At 40.6% G+C, this 25,593-nt stretch overlaps 1 protein-coding gene across 3 annotated transcripts in view; it reads left to right on the plus strand.

The window, feature by feature from the left end:
• Positions 1 to 25,593, plus strand: part of LOC111571088 (NACHT and WD repeat domain-containing protein 2) — a 68,332-nt gene that overhangs the window by 21,225 nt on the left and 21,514 nt on the right. For all 3 annotated transcript variants that reach the window (XM_055007881.1, XM_055007880.1, XM_055007879.1), the window contains exon 4: positions 14,090 to 14,206. In XM_055007881.1, the coding sequence (XP_054863856.1) occupies positions 14,090 to 14,206 (117 nt within the window). The remainder of the gene's footprint in view (positions 1 to 14,089; positions 14,207 to 25,593) is intronic.

Raw genomic sequence — 25,593 nt, forward strand, 5'->3', positions numbered from 1 at the left:
ATATTACAGTAATGAGACACATAACGACAAAAGCGAGAAACAAAATGACAAAAATGAGAGAAATTACACAAAACAATAAAAAAGAGGCAAAAAATTAGAGAAAAATGTTATAAAGCGACAAAAAAACAGGCAAACGCTACAAATGTGACAAAAAATTACAAAAGTGAGAACCAAAACGACAAAAACGATACACAAAACAATGAATAAAGGAAAACATAAAAATGACAAAAATGAGACAAAAATCACAAGCAAGACAAAAAGGAAACACAAAATGAAAAAACCTGAAACAAATGATAGAAATCAGACAGAAAAAGACAAAAAAAAACAACAAAAACAAGACCGAATTTTACAAAAATGAGACACAAAATGACAAAAGAACAATCTGTAATATAGTATTTTACTTTATGATCAAAACAACTTGTCATGGTCTAGAAATAATTTTAAATTTATAGTTTTCCAAATTTACAATTTACAGTGAATGTCTTCTCTGCAATATTTACATTTTACAAAGTCATCCTGCGGGCCGGATTGGACTCTCTTGAGGGTCGGTTTTCCTGCGGGCTGTATGTTTGACACCCCTGATTTAGAATCACCAATTAACCTCAGCATGTTTTTGGACCTTCCCCGGTTCGTGTCCTGGCCTTCCCAGGATCTTTCTGCATGGAGTTTCCATGATCTCTCTGTGCATGCGTGGGTTTTCTTCGAGTACTCCAGCTTCCTCCCACAGTCCAAAAACATACGCTTTCAAACACACTCAGACAAACAGTCACACTGGCATTCACACCTATGGACAATTTAGAGTTATCAATTAACCTCAGAAAGATCCCAGGAAGGCGGGGATGCGAACCGGTGATCTTGTCGCTAACCACCGACTCACTGTGCAGCCAAACATCACAGAGTGAAATCACAATTCCTAACAGAGGCCTGTTTTAAGAAAATTGCAAGTGATTGAAATTCAGAAGCAACTGTTGTTGCTGATACCAAAACCTCAGTTATTATTAAGCTCAGCCTCTTGCAAATATTCATCAACACGCTTTCATAAGCAGAGCAGCCGGTTACTGAATGCAACGGAGTTCCATTCATTTAAAGCATTGTACATGCCCACCAAAGTCAATTTCATTCCACGTTTCAACCCTGAATGAAGTGCACAGCAGTGTTGAAAGAAAAGCCTCTCATAGTACAGACTCCACCTACAGCCAGTTGAGTCAATCTACATGAATGAACTTCAGAGTTAAAGGATAAAGGCTGCGATAATTAAGCAAAAAGAAATAACCAACATCTTTCATGCGTGACGAGATACAGACATGCAAGATCGTTGAAGTAAACTCAAGCAGAGACGTTTTGGCTCTGCTATCTGTGGCCACGTGCCTGTCTGGTGATTCAGCTCGCTGTGATGAAGCATGAGCTGGAATGATTATGCAGAAGGCCTGGGAGTTAATACTGTGACTCACTTACACTGCTCTCCATCCTCCTCCTCGACTAAACCCTCCCTCCACTCTTCATCCTCACCCACGCCATGTGAGAATTGGCACCTCGGCTGAAATCACGGTTTACCAGAATTTAATAATGATCTGTTCAGTGACATGATGAATCATTTCACGCGTGAAATCAGGCACGATTTCCTATATACGGTGTTTTGCAGCGTGAGTAGATTCTTTGTCTAGTGGCATTCATATTTTGGCTTTGACTTGTAATTTATGTGTGATCCCGCCTCCCTTCTCTCACACACTCCGTCTCTCACACACATCCGCTGGCACACACTGACACACATATGCCAAGCTGATGAAACCCAATTCTCCCCGGTCCCTCATCACTTGACTCAGTTTCCATCCAGAACGTTCACTTAAAAGGATGGAGAAGGATCGTGGGAGATGGAAAGGGAGGGCTAGGGGCACGGAAATCCAGCCCAGAGGCCGAGGGCTGCGTCCTCATTCAGTCAGTGCACAGCAGCAGCGGGGGGATCAGGCACCATGATCCCTTTTTACCATTTTTATCCCCATGTTTCCTGCTTTTTCTGTCTTTCATCACTCATTCGTATGCTCGTTTTTTAAAAAATGGAATGGAGAAAACGGTGGAGTGATGCCAGAGATGCATGGAGGATGAGGGTCTCTCTAACCACACTATATTACTGTTGGCTTGGCATGGTCTCATACGGCTTCATTCAGTGGAAGCTAAATGTCCAGGCTCTAACCATATGGAGCTATTGGTCAGACATTAACCGCTGGATTTCATGCTTGTGGTTGAGTCTCAAATACCATCTGATTTATTTACTGGCCTTCCCTGCAATAATTGGTTATCACCCCTTTGCTCAGTCTCACATCGCTAATCTGGGCTTCTATGTAAAACCTTACCTAATTAGGTCCCATCGTAGTGCTGCCTATCTTGGATCTAATACCCAAACAGAGGCGATAGTGAGACACATGCTGTGTTATAATCATCTCAGGAGAAATGTGTGTTTTTTGACACAGTGGAGCTGTTATCTGCAGGGTCAAATTATATACATTACTGCAGTTTCCACCGCGACTGCTTGTTAGTTGGTGGTCCATCGTTGTTGCTGCCAGTTTTCTCTCTCAGTGTTTTTCAACTACAGTTTGGATTGGGTCTCCATCCATCCATCTATCAATTATCTATATACCGCTTAATCCTCATTAGGGTCGTGGGGGGGCTGGAGTCTATCCCAGCTGACTTAGACCTTCTTTACACGATAACGTTCCACCTGAAAACACAAATACAAAAGTAATTCTTTTGCCTTGTTGGGTTTACACGACAACGGAATGAAAAAGTCAGCATTTACATTGGAACTCTGGAAGGACTGAAAACATGCCAGGCTGGTAGTCGGCAACGTAACTTTGTAGAGGCACATCCCATGTGACCACTACCCATTCCTCCACAGACCAGAAGAAGCTCCCGATGTAGAGGTAGACTGATTCTCTCTCTCTGAAGTCACGTAGCATAAGGAAATGCTGGTGTGGTTCAAATTAGGGAGCGCCATCGTCTATAGTCAGCAGCAGCTCTAGTAGCCGCTGCTGTTCCAGTTCCTGTGATCTCTTTGATGTCGTCAGGCCAACTCGCTGCAGGTCTACCTCGCTTTCTCTTTCCGTTAACCATCCCTTGAATGATTGTTTTCTCAAGACAGTGATGTCTGGCAACATGACCAAAGTAGCTGAGTTTCCTTGTGATGATGTTAGCCCGCAGTGTTATTTCGACTGTTAGCTCCATGAGTACAGATGCATTTGTTCTCTTGTCTGTCCATGGTATCCTCAGGATCCTGCAGTAGAACCACGTTTCAAAAGAATCCAATCTCACTTTATCTGCTGACTTCATAGTCCAGGATTCGGAGCCATATGATGCCACTGCAAAGGCCGCTGATCTCAGTAGTCTGACCTTGAGGGAGGGACTGCTTATCTGACGTGTATGTTGAATGCGTCTTCGCTGATTGCAGTAATGGCGCAACAAATGCACATTTTGCTGAAGATAATCACTCTCACATTCATACCTATGGACAGTTTAGAGTTACCAGTTAACCTCAGCATGTTTTTGGACTGTGGGAGGAAGCCAGAGTACCTGGAGAAAACCCACGCATGCACAGGGAGAACATGCAAACTCCATGCAGAAAGATCCCAGGAAGGCAGGGACATGAACTGGAGATCTTCTAGCTGCAAGGTAATGGTGCTAACCGTCGAGGAGATTGTCTTTCTTTGAATATTCATTCATGCATACATTATCAGGTGTTGGTGGATTGGTCATTAGTCAGTTTTGAATTGGGTCCAAAAAGGTTGACCTCTTAAGACCTCTAATGTGTAGTAGTTAAATCAAATGCTAATACTTTTAATAATTTGCTAACTTCTGATCATAAATCAGCAAATCCATTATTTCTTGCATTATATTAGCATATCCATTGCTAGTGTCTTTGTGGGGAAAACCTGCTACAAAGCACGAGGAGGCTAATTTGTATTTTAGCTCATATGCTACTGATGATCATGAGATTTCTGCAACAACCAGACTGCTTTCCCTTCCAGGTATGAATTCATTTATTTATCTGCTGTTGCCGTAGGTGATAAAGCAATAGCAATATGTAGCAGTGACTGTTTATCATTAACAATAAGAAAATTATTTAATAGGATTTGATATAATTTTTGATAATTTCACCTAAATGCATTAAAAACTATAATCAACATACAAAGTTTGATTAATAATAAATCTTTTTTTTTTTAAAAAGCAGGCACCCCTTTTGGTTCATTAACAGCCTATCATAACCCCTGACAGCTAAGCTCCTTTACCCTCCCTTGCTCTCCACATAAAATTCTTATTTTTTTATGCATTCAAATTTATTTTTGTTCATTTGTAACTGTTTAATATTACTGCCCGTGTTCCTTGATAAATAGGTTAGAATGGTTAAATTCTAATTAAACCTTTTTCTCCTGGTGTTTTATAAAACATGTAATTAAAAAGCATCAAAATTTCTTAAGATCCACTGAAATATAACATTGTATTGTGACAGATTTTTTTCTTCAGCTGTATCGCCCTAATCTGTTGTAATTTTTATAACCAAGAAAGACAATAATAAAAAGAGATTTAAGATTGTTATTGCAATGTGTGATAAGATGTATCAGAGGTGTCTAATAAAACTGAGCTGAATTTATTGAAAATTGAAAGCTTCTGGATGTCGAGTCTACTCTGAGTCAATATCCAGTTTAATAGACACTTTGTTGAAACCACTTCCATCCAGTCCAACAGAAGTACAATAAATCCTGCTTTTATGAAGGTTCGTGTTTAGTTTCACTGAAACTGGTTTTGACAGGAACTAATATTCAAGGCTACAGTTTGTGGAGCTCATGTTTTGATTTAAATAATACGTAGAAGTGCTTCTAATGTTTGTACAGCCCCATTTTTATCAGTCAGGGTGGACTAAATGTTAGTTATGACAGCAGACAAAAGTTTCACTATCGTTGAAAAGTTGGGGTCACCCAGACAATTTCATGTTTTCCATGAAAACTCACTTTTATTCATGTGCTAATATACTTTCACAAGGGTTTTCTAATCATCAATTAGCCTTTCAACACCATTAGCTAACACAATGTAGCATTAGAACACAGGAGTGATGGTTGCTGGAAATGTTCCTCTGTACCTCTATGGAGATATTCCATTAAAAATCATCAGTTTCCAGCTAGAATAGTCATTTACCACATTAACAATGTCTAGACTGGACTTCTGATTCATTTAATGTTATCTTCATTGAAAAAAGCTGCTTTTATTTCAAAAATAAGGACATTTCTAAGTCACCCCAAACTTTTGAACAGTAGTGTATATGCTGCAGGATTTGCTGGACGTATTTCTAGCCAAAAACTGCACTAAAGCAGTTAATAAGTAAAAATTTTTTACACCCCAGCATTATTGCAGGGGATCGTAAGCGAGACTCTGCTGCAGTATTATTGACTGGTTCCTCCTACGACATGGATTAGTCCATAGATTTGCTCCTTAGTCCAGTTTTTATTGTGGGAATGTCAGTTCCTCGTCTCGCGCTGCTCTAAAATCCCACTTCCCCTTCTCACCTATCTTGTATTTCTTCGACTCATAAATCATCTTACAATACAATCACTTCCTCCCACAAGCAGGAGTTAAACTGAATCTCGGGGCCACTGAAAGCAGTTCTTTTAATAATATCGGCGGTTGCCAAACCTGCTGGCCATCCCACTCACGCAGTGCAACTCTAATGAAAGTTTTCTGGCCACAGCTGTGCAGATCTGTATAACAGCTGTCACTCACACGGCTTTTACGTAGGTGGGAGACGACATTTCACGATGATTTTAAAAAAAGAAAGACTATTCATGTATTCTATTATGCTTGCTCTTAAAAAGAAGGGGGAAAGCGCCTGTCAATTTGGCTTTGTCAATAAAAAAAAGATGCTCTTAAACTATGTCACCCACTTAAAATGTAAAAGCTCGTAATTGCATTTTTTTAGCTGCTTTTGTGTGAAAAATTGGATAAAAATGTAGTTTTCACTGACAAAAAAGATTTACCAGGATATGTTTCATCTCTCTCTTCAGGCTGAAACTTCAGAAGTTAAAGATTTGAAAAGGAGAAACAATTCAAAAGCATGAAATGTGGCATGAACCCAACTTATTTGTCACTCTCCCATCTGTTTACCTGGCTGCCATATTTCTTGTTTCTCATTCTTCTCTCAGTGTGTGTTTTTCCCACTTATTGGCAGTGGGCCACCATCTCTATTCACTGCTCTCTACAGAAATGTATCAGCATACTACTTGCTGCCTCAGGAATGATAGAGACAATCAAAAAAGATCCAAAATCAAATATGAAACATATCTAAGACCTCAGTTACTGTGTATTCATATAACCCATTCATTCTGTAAAGAGGAGCTGTCATTACCTCCACCATGACGGTTGTATTTTCACTCCTGTCACTTAATCTGTTAAAAGAAATATGCCTCTAAAAACCATACTTCTGTGAAATTTGATAGCAAATGGGCATGTTTTTAGAGATGTTTAAGAACTTTTAAGAATCCTAATGCTGTTTTGTCTAGTAACACCTACACTTCCTACATTTCTTACCCTCAAGCAGGCTGAGCTCTCCCCAGTGTTCTTTCACCCATGTGGCCAGAATGACTAAGAAACAGCTATTTTCCACTGCAGTCTGTAATGCGCTCATTGACTGAAAAAAACCCCATCAGACATGCTCTCCTTTCCGTTAAAATGGGAGCATCTGAGCATGTCGGCTTAACGCCTGAATGAGCGCCATGTTAACTTTTCTGTAAAAGTTGCAATGGCAGTCTAACCAGGCAGGGCCAAGTAACATTTCTGTTCAAATGCAGAGCAAGTCTGAATGCATGGAGTCGCTCGCATGCACGGTTTGCAGACTTTCCAGCAGTCCTTGAACTACTCATCTGTAGTGTGTGGTTCTGTCAGGAAACTTTACCAGATCTAAGCTTATATTTCCTTAAAATCCACATGTTGTAATTTCAAAAATACCCCAAAATAAATCATTTGCACTAACCAAATTCTGTGAAAGGCAAAAAATGCGGGATTCCTCAGTGCAGCTGAGAAGCCATTTGTGATTCAGCTCTGACCAACTGTCGCATGACAAAAATTCACAGATTTTTCACGTAATCTGAGCTGAAGTGAAGGCCATGTTCACAGAGACTAGATTGGGGAGAGTATGGAAACACATTAAATATGAAAGTTGTAAATACTTATAGCACGTGGAGCCATCAATTGTTATTATTACTCCACCAAGTAACGCGGTGGAGTTATGTGACGATTGGTGTACGTTTTGTCTGTTTATCTGTGTGTAGCATTACTCAAAAACCGGCTAACAGATTTGGATGAAATTTTCAGGCAAAGTCAGAAATGACACGAGGACCAAGTGATGAGATTTTGGCAGTGATGCAGCTTAGTCTGAATCCACAGATTTGTTAAAGATTTCTGTATCATTGCGAGATAGCGGCACAGCGTCACTGTAACTATGACTACAAGTGAACACTACGTCAGCTAGCTGCTGCAAAAAATTGCAAAAACTTGAAATAAACATCCACATTTTCCAAGAGCCCACAGGTATTACTAATACTGGAAATCCATCCATCCATCATCTATACACCGCTTAATCCTCTCCATCCATCCATCATCTATACACCGCTTAATCCTCATTAGGACGTAGGGGGCTGGAGTCTGTCCCAGCTGACTTAGGGTGAAAGCAGGGGACACCTGGACAGATCACCAGTCTATCACAGGCCTACATATAGAGAAACAATCTCACACCTGCGGACAATTTAGAGTCATCAGTTAACCTCAGCATGTTTTTGGACTGTGGGAGGAAGCTGGAATACCCGGCAAAAAGCCACACTTGCACAGGGAGAACATGGAAACTCCATGCAGAAAGATCCCGGGAAGGCCGGGACACGAACCGGGGATAGTCCAAAAATATGCTGAGGTTCACTGGTAACTCTAAATTGTACATTCATCCATAGATAATTTTAGTAAAATGAATAACCCAAGAAATTGACCTCTTTTCTTGTATGATTTTTGGCATTATAACATACCACACAGTTTCCTCTACTTCTTGTCATTGCTGTGCCGTCTTTCTAGAGGTGCAGCACTTTGTATTGTTGTAAAAAATGAGTCATTTCCTTTTCACGTTGCCCTGTATTTTCACATTAAAACACTGAAAACTTTACTGCAATAAAGACAGATTAAAATCACAGTGCCGACTCTCGCGGATAATAAAACACCAACAAAGCTCAAGTTTAGTTTGTTTGGTTCCAGCTGTTTGGAGGAGTCTTTCCTCTGAGTTTATTACATTCCAGCAGCATCAAACGCTAGCAACATCCATATGAGCATCTCCAAAGATGGTTGTGGGGTTAGTTATATATAATCCCAGACATGGAGACAGGATTCTAACAGCAAGTCACACTGTATACTTTTCACATGTGAGCTCATATTGAGTCACAATCTAGGATTTTGTGTGTTTTACAAATATCATGTTGTTGTCTCTTCATCTCCTTCGTAGGTACGTCTGAGCAACAGTGTTGATGAAGCCAGCGATGTTACATATCCCATGTCTTAAAACGGCTAAAGCACAGTGCTACCCAAATGATACACTGCAGGCAAAGTTTCTCAGATTAGAGAAATGAATGTACTCCGAGCAACTGGTCCCCCAAGTGCAAACAGTGCGTTTACACCATTAGAATTGACTTGCAGAGTGTATCCTGTCAGGTTTATGCTTAGTTAAAATGCAAAACAGTCTGTAGGCCCCAGGATATAAACACTTTCATTCAACTGAAAATGCTTACATTCTAACAAAATTGTTTTGGTGCCTGTAGAAATGTCCACATTGATTGGGTTATAAGGCAGAAAGGAAGGGAAGAGAAGGATAAAGAAGAAGTTATTTTTGTCTCATATATTAGAACATTCATTTTAAGAAAAAGTATGACTGCCAGGCATCCTGACTGCATGGTCTAAAGACTGATTGTCCCACAGGCAATATCAGCTGAAGGGAGAACAATTTAATTTTACGTCTTTAACTTTATTATGGTTTAAGTCTGTTCTCTGAGCCTTCCTGAAGAGGACTGTGGTAGCAGCGGGTTTTCAAATAAGTTTTGCGAATGTTTGTAATGTGCAAACAAGAAGATGAATTGTTTGGGGCTGCAGCTATCGATTATTTTAGTAATCGAGGATTCTATCGATTATTCGAGTTAATCGAGTAATTGGATTCTGCACTTGGCATGCACATTATAGCATCAAAATCAGAAGTGAGCGCGCTGTACAACAGAAATAACCATCCTGGCAGAACACGGGCGAATATCTGCAGTGTATTGTACATATATAGTATAGTACAGTGGTATTGTACATGTATATTATAGTACAGGTGTATTGTACATATATATTACAGTACAGGTGTATTGTACATATATATTATAGTACAGGGGTATTGTACATACATCGTATAGTATAGTGGTATAGTACATATATAGTATAGTACATTTGTATTGTACATGTCCTTATTGTTCTTCATTAAAACAACCTATTTACGTTCGGTTCATTTTGTGCAGAAAACGAGTCCAATGATGCGTTAAACGCTCCTGTTTGTGTGACGAGTTTGAAGCAGAAAGTGTGAGTTAACAAAGAAAGTTGCAAACCATCTTCATACCTGTTAACTCTGACTGAGGTTTTAGTTTTTGTCAAGCCTACTTGCGCAAAGAAAGTCGGACTATGTTAAACTGCCTTCGTAGTTCAGTCCTCTGATCTGCTAAACCAACGCTGTAAACACTAGAAAAGCTGCACCAGTTAAAATAGAAGCATCCCGTCAATAATTTATTGAGTATAGGTCCAGGTCCGCATACGATGAAGTCTGGGTCGGGACTCGAAGCCTTGATTCAGAGAAATTTGCCTCGAGGAATTTTAGCAATCGAATTACTCGAGGAATTGTGTCAGCACTAGAATTATAATTCGCTGCAGTGTCCACATGCGGGCTAGCTTAAACTGACCCTTTGTTTACATCACACCCATGTTGGTCAACAACTCTTCTTTTGGGTTTACTTATTGGTTTGAGTAGCTTCCAAGCTGTGTCCTCTCTCATTTAGTGCTCAAGTACCTCCATCTGGCGTGGATGCTATTAAGAAGACAAACCTTGAGTCACACTAGGAAGGCCGGTCCCAAAGCTGTGTAAAAACAGCTTTCATTTAAGGATGTTGGCAGCCTTAGAGTTTCTTTGCAGACTCCTCTGCCATAGAAAATGCAGTTTTCCTATCTTCTCTTCTGCTGTTGATCTCATTTCCTCATGTGTTCGACTGCCTCTTGACCTTAACTTGATACGACTGAGCTGCAACATCATAAATACTTTGCCATGATTAAACCAGTGCATCAGGGCTTGATTTTCCTCCAAGGCTTGCATGTGAAATTTCCTCTCAACACTCATTATTGACAACCTGAATCAACTCTATTAGATTCAAGCTCTTAAATTCAACTTCTTACTACTGAAATTAGTAATGTAGCATTAAGATATCTAACATTAAAGTCAAAAACCCCTGCTCAGCTGTCTCTCTCCATGTAATCAATCTGTTTGCATTTCATATCACAGTAGACATTTTATATTTGGAGCTAAAACTTGCACTTTCCCCAAGCAACATAGGGCCAGTATTCATCAGACATTCTTAGAGATTTACTACATGTTCTTAATAAAAACTGCCTGGAGCCGAGAGCTTAAGATATATTTATGTTGGCTCTGTATCTATTTTTACTGTTGTTTTTTTGCCCGAGAGTCTTTCCGTTGGTGTGGTTTTTCTCGCCTTATTCCCGCCTGAATTCTTGCCCTTTCTTCCTGGGCATCTTGGGCATAATCCCAAAGTCTAATAGTCTAACATTCAATAAATAAAAAAAAGGCTTCTCCTGCACTTGACCCGCCATGGGCAAACGCCTTCCAAGGGCATTAGAAAGCTGCTTAGCAGAAGCTGCTTCGTCTCTTACATAAGCAATGGCACCCCCACTACTGTAGTTTAGGGGAAGAGTGCGGCGTTGGAAAGTAATCAGAGAGGAGCAGCGAAGACGAAGTTGGCATGAAAGAAAAAGAGAGAAGGAGGGCGAAAAGACACAAGGAAACTGTGAGGCAGTTCCAGCCAAATTCTAGTCCCACGGGAGTCTTTCTTCATCTAACGGTGCCTGCTTCGTTAAAAGCCCTCCTTAACTAATCCCCCTTCCAAATACTTTCCCTCTTAGCTTCATTTACGTGCCCTTGCCTGTTTGGGATAAACATTCCTCGACTGTTTCTGTCCTCTGTCATCCATCTCCCCATCCTCCGTACTTCGGTGAAGCGCGGCAGGTAACGGGGCAAAATTTAATCAGTATATCCTCCCCACACACATGCACACAGTGAACAGATATGACTAATGTCTTCATTTGGCTTTTAATTACCGTGCATCCTCCCAATCACCTGCTGGAACCCAGTAGAAACCTAGCGTAATCAGAGGCGCTCAGCTCGCTCCATTCCTCTTCCCTCCGGTCCTTGTCAACACAAGGCCGTTGCAGTCCCCCACACGCGTGTGATGGAAGTAGATTAGTGACACTGATACACAGTGACTGATGTGCCAAGCAGTGAGTTTTTCACAACAGGCCAACATGAGGGGATTCTTATCATGCGTGCGCACCGCTGAGTGGGAATTTTTCCAAAGTAATATTTTTCTGGTGGTTGAGGATAAGGAAAAGGGGCCTCTAACTGTACTTAATCAGCTAATTTTATTTAACCCACATCCGTGCTCACATATTTATGTCTCTGCTAGCAGTGCTAAAACAATTAGAGCTTTACCAGACAATTAATCACCAACTATTTTGTCTTCTGGTTCTAGCTTCTCAAATGTGAGACACTGGGGACACTGGATAAATTGTTAATGAAAATCTTTCTCAGCTGCAGCCTTAGGTTGTGGAAGAAATATGCAGCTAGTTGACAGCTGTCTACCCTCCACAGAAATACAGCTGCTCACAGGTGCACGACAACAATCAAGCAGATGAGTTGAGGTGTAGCTCCGGCCCTCCCGCTGCTATAGCAATAATGGAGGAGGCGACTATCTCCCGGGCTGTCAACGCAAAGTCCCACACTCTCAATTTCAGTGCTGTCCGGTTTTACAGGCCTGTCAGTCATTGCTGTTCCCTGCCAAACTGCGGATGTGTCAGTCATTGTGCCAGGCTAAACTCATTTGAACTAGCTAGTCTGGGGAGCAGCAAAGCATGAAGGAAGACAGCAGCCCTCGCCGCTGAATCACTGGCTTCACCTCATCCCCCCGAACATCCTCCTACTTTTTACTCCTCAAACACAGCCAGCAGAGACAGACTAGCAAAAGACAAAGAGGGAAAAGCATCACGTGAAAACGAACGCTGTACATTCTGGGGAGTGGAATGTGAGCCTCCAAGCAAGAAAAACCCATCAGCCATAGCCATCCATCTATCCATCTCCTATGCTTCTCATCCATAAGGGTTCCAGGGCCGTCAGACATGATGCATCCTACTGTTAGCCACATGTCAGATCCAGACCAGGAGACTGTAAGCTATCTGAGACCCACAAAGCTGCCAATAGGAGGGCCCCCTAGTAGAGGCCGAGCCAGCAGCACTGTAGTGTAGGCCACACACACATTTCCAGGCACCTCCTCAGCCTTCTCTCCTCCGGTGGGAGATGCCCCTTGTGGCGTGTTTACAGTTGGAATTGTCTCAACTGCCAAAACTTGTGCCGAATGTGTTGAGGGAGAATGTGTGAGTTTGTGTGTGTGGGATCAGTCATGACTTCATGCTGCTCTCTGAGACTGGTGGAGAGGTTTTTGGTGACACGGAGCAGGTGTGTGTGTGAACATTAGTGTTAAAAACAGGACTGTCTTTGGTTCTACTCTGATTTTAGAGTTTAAACCCACTGATCCTTACCTGAACTATCTCTCTCTTGTTTAATTCTGCTCAGCTTCTTTTATAAACCTGCAAAACCTGGTGTTGGTTTTCCTTAAATTAATGCGAATAATTCTTTCCCTAAATGATATTTTCCTTTTTTTAACACAGCTAAGCTTATTACATTTAAGTGTGAGCTTGGAAACTGGCCACTCAAAAATTTAAACCATATGTCTGCACATTATAAATCTACAGCTGAAGTTAATTTTGTTACTCTGCCAAGGAGGCCGAGCATCGGCGAAGTCATGTGACGATTGGCGTTGGTTTGTCTGTTTGTCTGTCTGTTAGCAACGTTACTCAAAAATGGATTGTAGAATTTGGATGAAATTTTCAGGGAAGGTCAGAAATGACACAAGGACCAATTTATTAGATTTTGGCAGTGATGCAGCTTATAGTCTGGATCCATGGATTTCTTAAAGATTTCTGTATCATTGCGAGATAACGGCACGGCGTCATTGTTACTATGACAACAAATGAACACTAGATCAGCTGCCTGCTGACAATCACATGATTGCGATCCTACTACAAATTCACCCCTGCGGACTTATCAGGACTTATCCGTCGGAAATGATAAGAGGAACAATTGATTAAATTGTGGGGGTGTTTCCGAGTCCCATCAATTCCTGCAGTCCGCAACATATTTAGGTCACACGATTCGATATTCGTATATAACGTACACATGCATAACACACACCTGTGCTCAGCACAAAACTGAGGCTCCTATCAACCAAAGAGAATAAATAGATATGTAAATCTGCCTATATTAGATTTCTAAAAATAATGTTGTAGCAACTTGTCATTCAGGCACAAGAATTATTTAGGAATGAAACACTGACAAGTCAGCTTAAGATTTTTAGGTAATATGCTATGTTGGTTTTTGAGCTGTGGTATGTCTTCTGGTATTTGCAAAGTTTATACTCTACTTTTTGGCAACCCTTGTTTGAAAACAATCGGTCTAAGTGGTTTTCTCCTCATGAAAGTAACACCAGAAAATATCCGACTAATGAGAATTTGGTCAGGTGAGAGTATATCGACCAACCAATCGACCGGCCAACCCGGTATTGAACCCCAATATATAACACTTTCTATTCAGTTGCTGTAGGACAGTTTCCAGTGTTTAAATTGTCTTTGTGTGTTTTTGTGTGTGTGTGTTCAGGTGGTGGACTTGTACTGGGGCGTCGATCCAGAGGAGTGGGACAGTCCAGAGCTGCAGCGACTCAGAATGAAACTTCTGGAGGAATGTCTAAAGACCTCGGCTGGACCATGTTTTGTTGTGAGTACTATGTGCTTCACGTGTTGCAGTACCTGTAATGATTTATTTACATCTGTTTGACCTACACACCATGTAGAAAATCTGTTACATCAGTGTCTTCTTCTGCCACCATCCCTTTATATTTAATTACTTGGTTTTGATATAGCATTAAGACTGAATTGTTTGCAGGCTATGTGCGACTCAGGATCTAATTGTAGTGTGTGAAATTACCTTATTAAGAGTGTCATCGAATTTTTCTTGCAGATGACTCTTTTAATTGGGTTGTTGCATGATTGAAAATTTATCCTGACCAAGACATAGAGTAGCGTTTGAAGTTCTTTGGTTGCAGCTTTCATATGCAGGCCCAGTGTCCAAGTAATGTGTCTGTTCTGTTAGACAGCGGACAATTTGACGATGTGGATTTCTCTTTTATCTGTTTTTAACGTGTTCAGCTACGAGAGTGAAATCCCCCCCTTTTTAAGAATAATAAAAAGCAAATGAAACAATTACATAAATGTGGAAAAGATGCATTGTCACTTTTACCATAGTGCAAATAATGCAGGCACACTGTAAAGTATTGAGAGTCAATGTGCAAAGATCTCTGCGAGGCAAGAGATTGGCATGATACGTAATTATGGCTGACATTTCAGTGATCTTCTGAGATTATTTTAGACCACATAAGAAGAAGAAAAAAACAGGCACAAGGAAGGGAAAGGATGAAGACAGGAGGACAGCGAGGAAGACGACAGGGAGAGAAATTGACGGTGAATTATTCAAATGGAACAGATCCGTTTCTAGAGGTTTAAATTGAGGTGAGAGATCACAGGGAGACGTAATGCATTATGGGTACAACGGGAGCCTTGGCCTCCAGGGAGCATAATCCCCTTCCCCAGACTGAGTTTTGCATTTCCTCCCTCTCCCACCTCACATGCACTGCAGCCTGCTGCCCGTCTCATTCAGAAGTCCCTGTTCTCTGTCTGCCACAAACACACTTCACTACAAAAAAAAATTGCATTTTGATGATTTTTTCTTACTTATTTCCAGTGGACAGATGCTCTGTATTTTGGGCTTATATCACTTGTTCCAGGAACATGGTTGCAACTGATATAGCTGCTTTAGAAACAAGAGAAATTGCACTGGGAAAGCCTTCCATTTTTTTTAAAAAAGCTCATTTGTTTGGCTGCAGCACAGTTAAATTGGAACTCACAGAAGTACATTCATAGTGCATAAATTGGCATCTTGAGCATACACCAACCTCAATACAATCTGGGGCCAATATAGACTCATCTGTAGTTAAAAGATCTGAAAATAAAAGCTTGTGAATGGACTCAGAATTGAGCGTTTGTTTTCACAGTAAGCAGCCATATCCGTAAATCAACAGCATGTAAGTATCAGAATCAGGAAATGAGCTCAGTCAGCTTAACTTAACTTAATTTGCACTAAATAGAAATGAAAATCCTACGGATATGCAAGCCAGATGGCGGCTGTGTAGCAGAAATTTTGAAGTCATCACAGGTAAGGTGCACTCAACAACCAGATATGCAGAAAAGCCATTAAACAACCATATACTTCTACTGAAATCACACAACCAACCAGGAAAAACAGGTCTTCTACAAAGACAGAATAATGGGTTAGGGAGAAGCACCACCTTTTCATTAATTCGTTTCTTCACCGTATTATCGCTGAGTGATACAGCTGAGGAAATACCTCATATCTGCAAGTCTGTTTAGCTGTACATCAATATTCCACAGATTCAAGCCCTGCAGTTACAGTAGTTTAGTACATTAGTAGTATTATTATGGTTTAGCCAAAAGCTAAAGTGATTTCCTTGTATGTTTTATTAAGTGCCTTCGTTGAGACCTTAATGCGCTTCTTAAGTATCATTTTTAAATGTATGAAGCTGAAAGTTTAAGAGCTCTGATGCTGTCAAGTTAGAAATAAGCAGGAGACACTGGGAGTGCACTAAGCGGTAAAATAAATCTATTAATAAAAATTTTTCCTGCCAGCATTCCTCTCTTGCGTCATGTGTAGTAACAGTGCTTTTTGTTGTAATACATTTTTTATTCTAACAACCTGTTCCTTTTTGATTGAACTAGGCGACATGCTGGCGGTTTATTTTGTGCCGAAGAAGAATCATATGATCAAAAACTGCCTTTAAAGGGAACATGCACAGAGAAAATTGATATCCCCCATCATGATAGCTATTATCTCTGTTGGGGTTTCAGGTTTTGTTGAGCCAGCTAGCAAAAACAAAGCCTGACTATGTTGAATTTGCTTCATAGTACAACCCTCAGGCAGTGCTGGAATATGCTAATTTAAAGAAACAATGCTAAGAATGCTAATTTAAGTCTAATTTATGGCTTGTAATGGCATCTCTAGACAATGAAAACACCAACACCAGTATGGGGAGCTAGGTACAAACTTAGTTCGTTCTCTGAAAGCTTGAATAGACCCCATTTATCACAGGGTGCGTTGGATATAGGGTCTTGTCAGTTTTACAATGCAGCCCGTTGAGCCCATGGAGACGCTGCATGTGATGTTAGACTGTACAATCTAAGCTCAATCATTCTAAACTGAGCTGAAATGATCAGATGTGAGTTAAAAGGAAGAGACACAGCCTCCCTCTTTTGTGCTCCTGGCTTGTTGTTTGGTGTAGTGTTGTACATGCCGCACTGATTTCATTCATTCCCTTCTGTCTCGCCGCCCTCTGTCCCTGCTGCAATTTCACCATCTTAACCCCAACTGACCCGAGCAACACCACACAAAACACCGAGGGAAAGCAGACACACATGTTTAAACTCAGGTCCACACACACACACACACACATACAGTAGCCCTTTGTTCTTCTTCTCTCTGATGCACCTGTCTTCCTCTATCCTGCTTTTCAAACGCACAAACACACATCCGCGCAGGAGCAAACAGAGCATCTTGACTAGAGGCATTTTCTCTGTCATGAGATTCAGAATCAGTTTGGGTGTACTCTAACTCTGGGTGATACACTCTGCTTACACTCATCTACACGTGCACACACTGAAGAGATACGCACACATGCATGTATAGTGCACGTCCTCCCCATCTGGCCGGTTAAATCTTTAATGGCATATTATAGTGGTCTGCTCTCTGTGGTGAATGCAGGATTTTATGCTAAGGAGCCCACAATAGCTGTACAGAATTCCGTCTCATTCAGACTTGTCAATGCCAGCTGCCTCGGTCCCTGCTGTCCGACTCCCCGTTGTCGCCACACAGGGCATCCGGCCCCGTTTCCAGGACTGGGGAGCTTCAAGCAGTGGCGGCGGGTTCTTTGATCAGGGACTTGGATCCTCATTTCTGACAGTTCTGGGTTGTCTGGGCCATCTCCAGAGTACCGTTGTTTATTTTTACAGGGTGGTAGACCTAGAAATATATGTTGGGACGGGGAAGACGTCAGCAGAATTTAGGGTCTCCTTCTTTCTGCAATGACGTACAGTAGATATTAGTCTGTGTGTTTTAGGCCCCGTTTTAGGCCCCCCCATGACAACGTTTCACCCGAAAACACAAAAGTATTTCCTTTGCCTTGTTGGGTTTACACAACAACAAACTGGAAAAAAAAGAAAAGCACTCAGAGAGCGCAGTACTCCACCAAGGCTGCTCAGTCGTATCAATTCCAACAGCTGAAATCTTGAAAAAACTTGTGGCAGAAATCACGGCACCATAGAATGTGGCCATTTATTATTGATGTATCCACACACAAAATGACCTTGCACTGAGCACAAGCGTGTGTTATGTATGTTTACGTTAGGTACGGATAACGAATCACATGACCTAAATATGTAGCGGGCAGCAGGAATTGATGGGACTCAGAAACACCCCCACAATTTAAGCAATTGTTCCTTGTATCATTTCCGACGGATAAGTCCCGATAAGTCCGCAGCGGTGGATTTGTAGTAGGATCGCAATCATGTGATCGTCAGCAGGTAACTGACGTAGTGTTCACTTGTAGTCATAGTTACAGTGACGCCATGCCACTGTTTCACAATGATACAGAAATCTTTAAGAAATCCGTGCATCCAGACTATAAGCCGCATCACTGCCAAAATTTAATAAACTGGTCCTTGTGTCATTTCTGACCTTCCCTGAAAATTTCATGCAAATCAGTTGGTTCATTTTTGAGTAATGTTGCTAACAGACAGACAAACAGACAAACATACGGCGATCGCCACATAACTAAAGTAAAAAAGTAAAAATCTGCATTTACATTGGAATGCTGGAAGGATCCAGAGACCAGAAGTAGGTGTAGAGGTGGGCTGATTATTTGGCGTAGATATTGAATGCGTCTTCACTGATCAAATGAACAAATGCGCATTTCGCTGAATGAGATTCAATAAATTCAGTAGATTCAGCAGCACAAGCCCAACACGGTAATCCGCCATCATTACTGTTGTCATCCGGTTCGCACATGGCAACTAGAATAAAAGTGTAATGCACAGAGCGGAGGGTGACTCCTGACTGAAAACTCTGGCTACTCGTTCACATTGCGACGGCGGCTGTTGTATTTGAGAAAAATTCCGTTTCTGTTTTTTGCATTTCATCCTGAAACCGTTGTCGCGTAAATTGGCCCTTAGTTTATTTGTCGACTTGCATGTAGCTGTGTCGGTCAAATCTCGGTGTCCGTTTTAATTGCTGAATTTTAATTTGTCTCATTGTCTTTCATCAACTTGCAACCAGCACAACATTAGTATCAGTATACCTTAACCCACTCAGGTGCTGTCCACCCCAGCTAACACATGCACACATCCACATGGCCGTAAGAGGAGACTTCAAAGAGAGGCTGCTCTGGGAGTCGGCCGCCCACAACAACTGTCACAGAGCCCATTGCACGGATCAGAGGGGAGAAAGGGGGATGAACGGAAGAAAGAATAAAGATGGAGGAAAAATCTCTGAAAAGCAAAATTACAGCTGCATTGATTACTGATATTCTCTCTGTGGAAACACTGCAGAGGGAACAGAGGAGAAGGATTGACATATGTAGTGTAGGTGTGTTTCCTGCTGTCACATAGGATCTGTGCAACAACTGGAAATGCTCTGTTCTTCACATGCACTGCTCATCAATTCACCTCCACAAATTATTCAGGGCTGCGCTGTACTCCAGAATCAAAAGAACAGCTTTGGTATGTAGTCTAACCTCCACATCTCCTTCATGTCTTCTTCTGGTTTTCCAGACTCTATGCAAAGACTCTTTACAGTAATTGGCTTTTCAAAATTAGGATCTAATAGTCCATCTTATTACACAGCTCATATGTCAGTCTTTTTTCTGAGTAAGTATCATTTGCGTTAAATGTCATTCAAAGGGCACGATTGGATACAAGACAGGTGGCAGTGCAGGGTTGTTAAACAGACACACATACCACACCTCGGTAATAGGGGCTTTTCTCTAACCTGTCGATGCAATAAAGCTGGTTTCCATGGCGATAGAAGGGGTTGGCATGGTGATGGTGTCATTGACCCGGAGATTAAGCATGACAATGAGCCATGACTTTTTTTTTTTCCCCTCTCCCCTTTTCTGCTCTCTAACAGTCTCAAATTCCCTCATGTTAAAAAAAAAAAACAAAACAAAAAAAAAACGAAAACTTGATAAATGCCTCAAGGACATGTATCAGCAAACAGCATGCAGATCCTCCAGTTTTGCTGGTTGAATAGCTCCTTTACTGGATGTAAGAGGATAGCTGAGGATACTGTAGCCTTTATTTTTTTCTCCGCGTCTCCTTCATTCAGTTAACATGATGTAACTGCTAATTTGATAGCTCAGACAGGCTGGTTTGCCTCTCATCTTAAGTGATGTTTGAAATTATGTCTTCATGCTTGTGCAAAGGTTGCTCTAATTCAACCGTTGCATCATGGACGGCTTAATGTGCGTCTGCAATTCAGACTGCATACTTCTTCAAAGCAAGTGTGAACGGCATAGTGTTCGACCTGGGGTCAGCATACATATTAAATATGCTTAATTTTTGACTGCGCTGTTAATGATGATTGAGTAACTACTCATAGATATAAAAAATATATACACTAGCAGTCGAAAGTTTGGACACAAATTCTCATTCAATGTTTTTTTTTTTTTTAATTATTTTGTACATTGTAGATTAATACAGAAGAAATACAAACTATAAAAGGATGCAAATGGAATAATGTAAGTAAAAAAAGCATTAATCTGAAATAATACAAATAAATTAGGGCTGCCAAAATTAACGCGTTAATGCGGATTAATGCATGATCATGATTAATCTGATTCAAAATGCCTGAAACGTCTCTGGCAACGCATTTCGGGCAGTTTGTCCAAGTAGACTTTCTGTTGCGCATGCCGCCGCACATGCGCAAATGGGCAGTTGATCTGGCATAAAATCATCCACTAATGACATAAAATCATCCACTAGTGACATAAAATCATCCACTAATGACATAAAATCATCTACTAATGACTTAAAATCATTCACTGACATAAAATCATCCACTATTGACATAAAATCATCCACTAGTGACATAAAATCATCCACTAGTGACATACAATCATCCACTAGTGACATACAATCATCCACTAATGACATAAAATCATCTACTAATGACTTAAAATCATTCACTGACATAAAATCATCCACTATTGACATAAAATCATCCACTAGTGACATAAAATCATCCACTAGTGACATAAAATCATCCACTAGTGACATACAATCATCCACTAATTACAAAAAATCATCCACTAGTGATATAAAATCATCCATTAATGACATAAAATCGTCTACTAATGACATAAAATCATCCACTAATTACATAAAATCATCCACTAATGACATAAAATCATCTACTAATGACATAAAATCATCCACTAATTACATAAAGTCATCCACTAGTGATATAAAATCATCCATTAATGACATAAAATCGTCTACTAATGACATAAAATCATCCACTAATTACATAAAATCATCCACTAATGACATAAAATCATCTACTAATGACATAAAATCATCCACTAATTACATAAAGTCATCCACTAGTGATATAAAATCATCCACTAGTGACATAAAATCATCCACTAATTACATAAAGCCATTCACTAAGGACATAAAATCAACCACTAGTGACATAAAATCATCCATTAGTGACATAAAATCATCCACTAACGACATAAAATCATCCACCAGTGACATAAAATCATCCACTAACGACATAAAATCATTCACCAGTGACATAAAATCATCCACTAGTGACATAAAATCATCCACTAGTGACATATAATAATCATCTTGGTTATACCATTTTTTCTTGAGTCTGTTTTTATATGCAAACTGAAACGGCATTAATATAGATTAAAAATGAGTTATATTTAATTGTGATTAATCTAAATTAATCCACAGCAACCTTGTGATAAATCTGATTAAAAATGTAATTGTTTGACAGCACTAAAATAAGTAAAAAGCCTTGAATGACAAGGTGTGTCCAAACTTTTGACTTGTAGTGTTTAAGCAAATAGTGATTAGAAAATCTTGGAAGCAAGCAAAAACTGTCTTTTAAGCATTTTAAGTGTAGTCTCAGTGTGCAGCGATTCACAGCTCCCAGTGATCCTGCGACACTTGTAATGCTCCCTAGAGATCCACCCATCTATCTATACACCGGTTAATCCTCATTAGGGTCGTGGGGGCTGGAGTCTATCCCAGGTGACGTAGGGCGACAGGTTGCCAGTCTATCACAGGGCTACATATAGAGACAAACAATCACACTCACATTTATACCTACAGACAATTTAGTTACCAATTAACCTCAGCATGTTTTTGGACTGTGGGAGGAAGCTGGAGAACCTGGAAAAAAACCCACACATGCACTAGGAGAACATGCAAACTCCATGCAGAAAGACACCAAGAAGGCGGGGATGCAAACCGGGGATCTTCTCGCTACAATGCTAACCACCAAGCCACTGTGCAGCCTTCCCTAGAAGTCACATTATTTAAATATGTCAAAAACCATCTGCACCTGAGCACTGAATCTCGTCAACTGTGTGAAATTGGCGACCTTCAACTTGAATTTTTATTTTAGGGGAAAAAGAAGAAGTCAAAGTGAGCCAAATCCTGCAAGTAGGGTGAGTGGAAAGTGAAAATTGTGTTGTTGTGGCCAAAAAATCACTGCACTGTGACTAGGCCCGCAGTGCTGTTGGTGCACTCACATTCAATCGGGGCAATTCAGGTCATTTGCACCAAATGTTCTCCCACAGACACCTCAGGACATTACAGTAGAACTCTGCCTTGACAGTCTAACAGTGGGGAATGAATCCCCATGTAAATACTGAAGAAAACAATGAGCATGCTGCTGGTGCACACCTGTCCTGATTATTCAAGGCCCTTCTACTGTGGAAACTGCTGTTTCTTCTCTCTATGGTAGCTGCAGAACCACGTCTCAACGCCTGTGATGATACTTGACAAAGTCCTCGGCTGACACATAATGTGATGTTTTCCTCTCTTTTCCAGTTTGAGGTCTATAGAGAGATCACAAATGTGCGCTCACCAGTCGTCATCTATATAAGTGCAATCTCACACGGTCTCATGCTTGTGTGCTCCTAGTAGTCCCAGAACTTTTTGATCGCACCCCAACGATAAGATTTACACTACCGTTCAAAAGTTTGGGGTCACGCAGGCAATTTCATACTTTCCATGAAAACGCACACTTTTATTCATGTGCTAACAGAATTGCACAAGGGCTTTCTAGTCATCAATTAGCCTTTCAACACCATTAGCTAACACAATGTAGCATTAGAACACAGGAGTGATGGTTGATGGAAATGTTCCTCTGTACCCCTATGGAGATATTCCATTAAAAATCAGCCATTTCCAGCTAGAATAGTCATTTCTCACATTAACAATGTCTAGACTGTATTTCTGATTCATTTTATGTTATCTTCATTAAAAAAACGGCTCCTCTGTCAAAAACAAGGACATTTCTAAGTGACCCCAAACTTTTGACCGGTAGTGTATGTTAGTTTGTATCATTAGTAACCAACATTATTTCTGTTCTAACTAAATGATACTTTCCTGACTTCCTGTGTCCATTTATTCCATCTCAAGATATAAATCCTTACAAACAGGCCCCAAATTTAGAGCTTCATGTTTATAAGAGGCTTATTAATTTCCTAATAAGGCTGTGCACTGTAGTTTTTAGAAAGCCTTTGTCAGTGTAATTAGGAGCCATTTTAGGAACTACTTTCAGCAGTGGATAGATACACATTTGCTGCTTTAGTGAGTGTTCACAAGAGCAGGACAGTGAATGTGGCAGTGACACAAAATACACTATAGTGCCAGTTTCCTGTTACAAAATAGCTCCCCAACTAGTAAAACCATAGAATGAGGCTCTAAAACACTGAGGAATATCCAGATTTGGCTACTTATCCTGCACTTGTTAGTTAGAATACTGGATTTTTGCGTAATCAGATAATGGTAAGAAAAGGTATCACTAGATCACTTTTTCCATAACTATACAGATTTTTTCTGTACACCAACTGCAACAACAATATATCATGACAATTTTAGCATACTATTGTTTATACTAATAGGTTGTAGGATGCAACTGGCACATACTGGAATGAGACAGTGCTCTGTGAATGAGACAGCATGTGTTACCGAAAATGAAATATTTCTTCAAATCGGATCATCTGGTTCTGTTTTGAAACGTGCTGTATTTCCCTCTGCAGTGCCAAAGCTTATGCAGCAAATATCAGAACAGCCGACTGTGTGTTTCATTGATTAATTGGCCGCGTGAGTGATTGATTTGTTAATTCATACTGTAGCTGTGTACAATATCTTAGCTGCCTCTCCCAACTGGCTCATCAGATAAAGTGCACTTAGCCAGAGTATAAAAACCTGTTCCAAGGATGAAAAACCAGAGGGTGTGGGGGGGAGGAGCAGTGCTGCTAAAACTGGAATTGCATTTGGCCGCTATCTGCTTCGCTATTGTCACTTTAGCCTCCTGTGTTTCTTGCACCTGCGGCTCCTAAAGTGTAATAAGAACTACTGCAACCCCATCTCAGAAGGAAGACACATACACTGTACATGAACACACACAGAGAGGAGTGAAGCTCTAGTTTGTCAGCTGCCGTGCCGTAATCCACTTGATGGCCTCATTCCAGGCCTGCTCTCTGGCTAAGACGGGGTGTTAAATCCACCCAGCAATATATACTTTTTTTTTTACAGTTTGTCTCTAGTAAGTCAAGTGGGTGACAGAGGTGACAGTAGATTACGCTGAGGGATGTGTTGGTGATGTATTCATGTTAGGATTTAAATACCTGATTTTGTCATTTTGATAGGAAACACCGGTCGGTCTTATCCTAATCCGTATCTCCACACACATACAATCACACACGCACAGCCAGTCACCCACTCCATTCATCCTGCTACATCACCGCAAGGCAAGCTGACAGAGACTTTGTCAGCAACTTGGAGAGTGACTGTTCTTTCCGCTGGCTCTACCCCTCACACACACTATGCGTCTCACTCTCAGTGTTACTGTAGCTCAGCCCAGTGCCTGCATCCTCCACTGACACATCACTGCAGCACCGTGAGTCATAGTAGGCAGATGAGGTGACCTGCAGGGCACCCCAGTGTTCAAAGGTTCTTAGAAGTTCTAAGGTATACCTAAACAGTCATGTCTTACATGTTGGCAGGCTGTTTAAAGACAGCTAAAATGGCTTGATGTTATATGAAGTGCAAAATAGCAGGATCAAAATGTTCACTGTCTACTACATTATCCATGAAGAAAACCGATGACCTATGTGGATCTCTCCATATGGCAAAGCAGTGAATATGAGGCTGTAGTAGGAGCAATATTGATTTTTTGAAAAGAGAAAAGTATTAATTTTTTTGCCTTTTAATGTCCTTCTCTAGCTATTGATTATACCCCATAAAACTCATCTCTTTGTATAAAATTACATTGACATTTTTTCCCCATGAAAATAATCCCCTCCTGCTTTAAAACAGCTCTGGTGTAACACTAGGCCGTTGGTTCCTCGAGAATGTGCAGATCTACAAAGTCATGCATCTAAGTCCACCCCACTGACTGCTAATTTTGCTCATGATATATCTTTAAGCATATCACAAAAACCACATGGACATGTTAACTTGACTTTAAAACCAAAAACATTAGTGCACACGCATAGAAAATTGATTAAACTTTGTGCTTATTGGCTCTAAAGTAATCTGCTACTTAACTTAAATCAGTTATGCAGTTATAATGGTAAACCTGGCAGATAACTAGCTAAACTTCACCCATCTTTCTCCAGAATCCAATAGCTGCAGTTTGAAAATATATACACTATCGTTCAAAAGTCTGGGGTCACCCAGGCAATTTCATGATTTCCATGAAAACTCACACTTTTATCCATGTGCTAACAT

This window comes from Amphiprion ocellaris, chromosome 23 (assembly GCF_022539595.1).
Source record: "Amphiprion ocellaris isolate individual 3 ecotype Okinawa chromosome 23, ASM2253959v1, whole genome shotgun sequence".
NCBI lineage: Eukaryota > Metazoa > Chordata > Actinopteri > Pomacentridae > Amphiprion > Amphiprion ocellaris.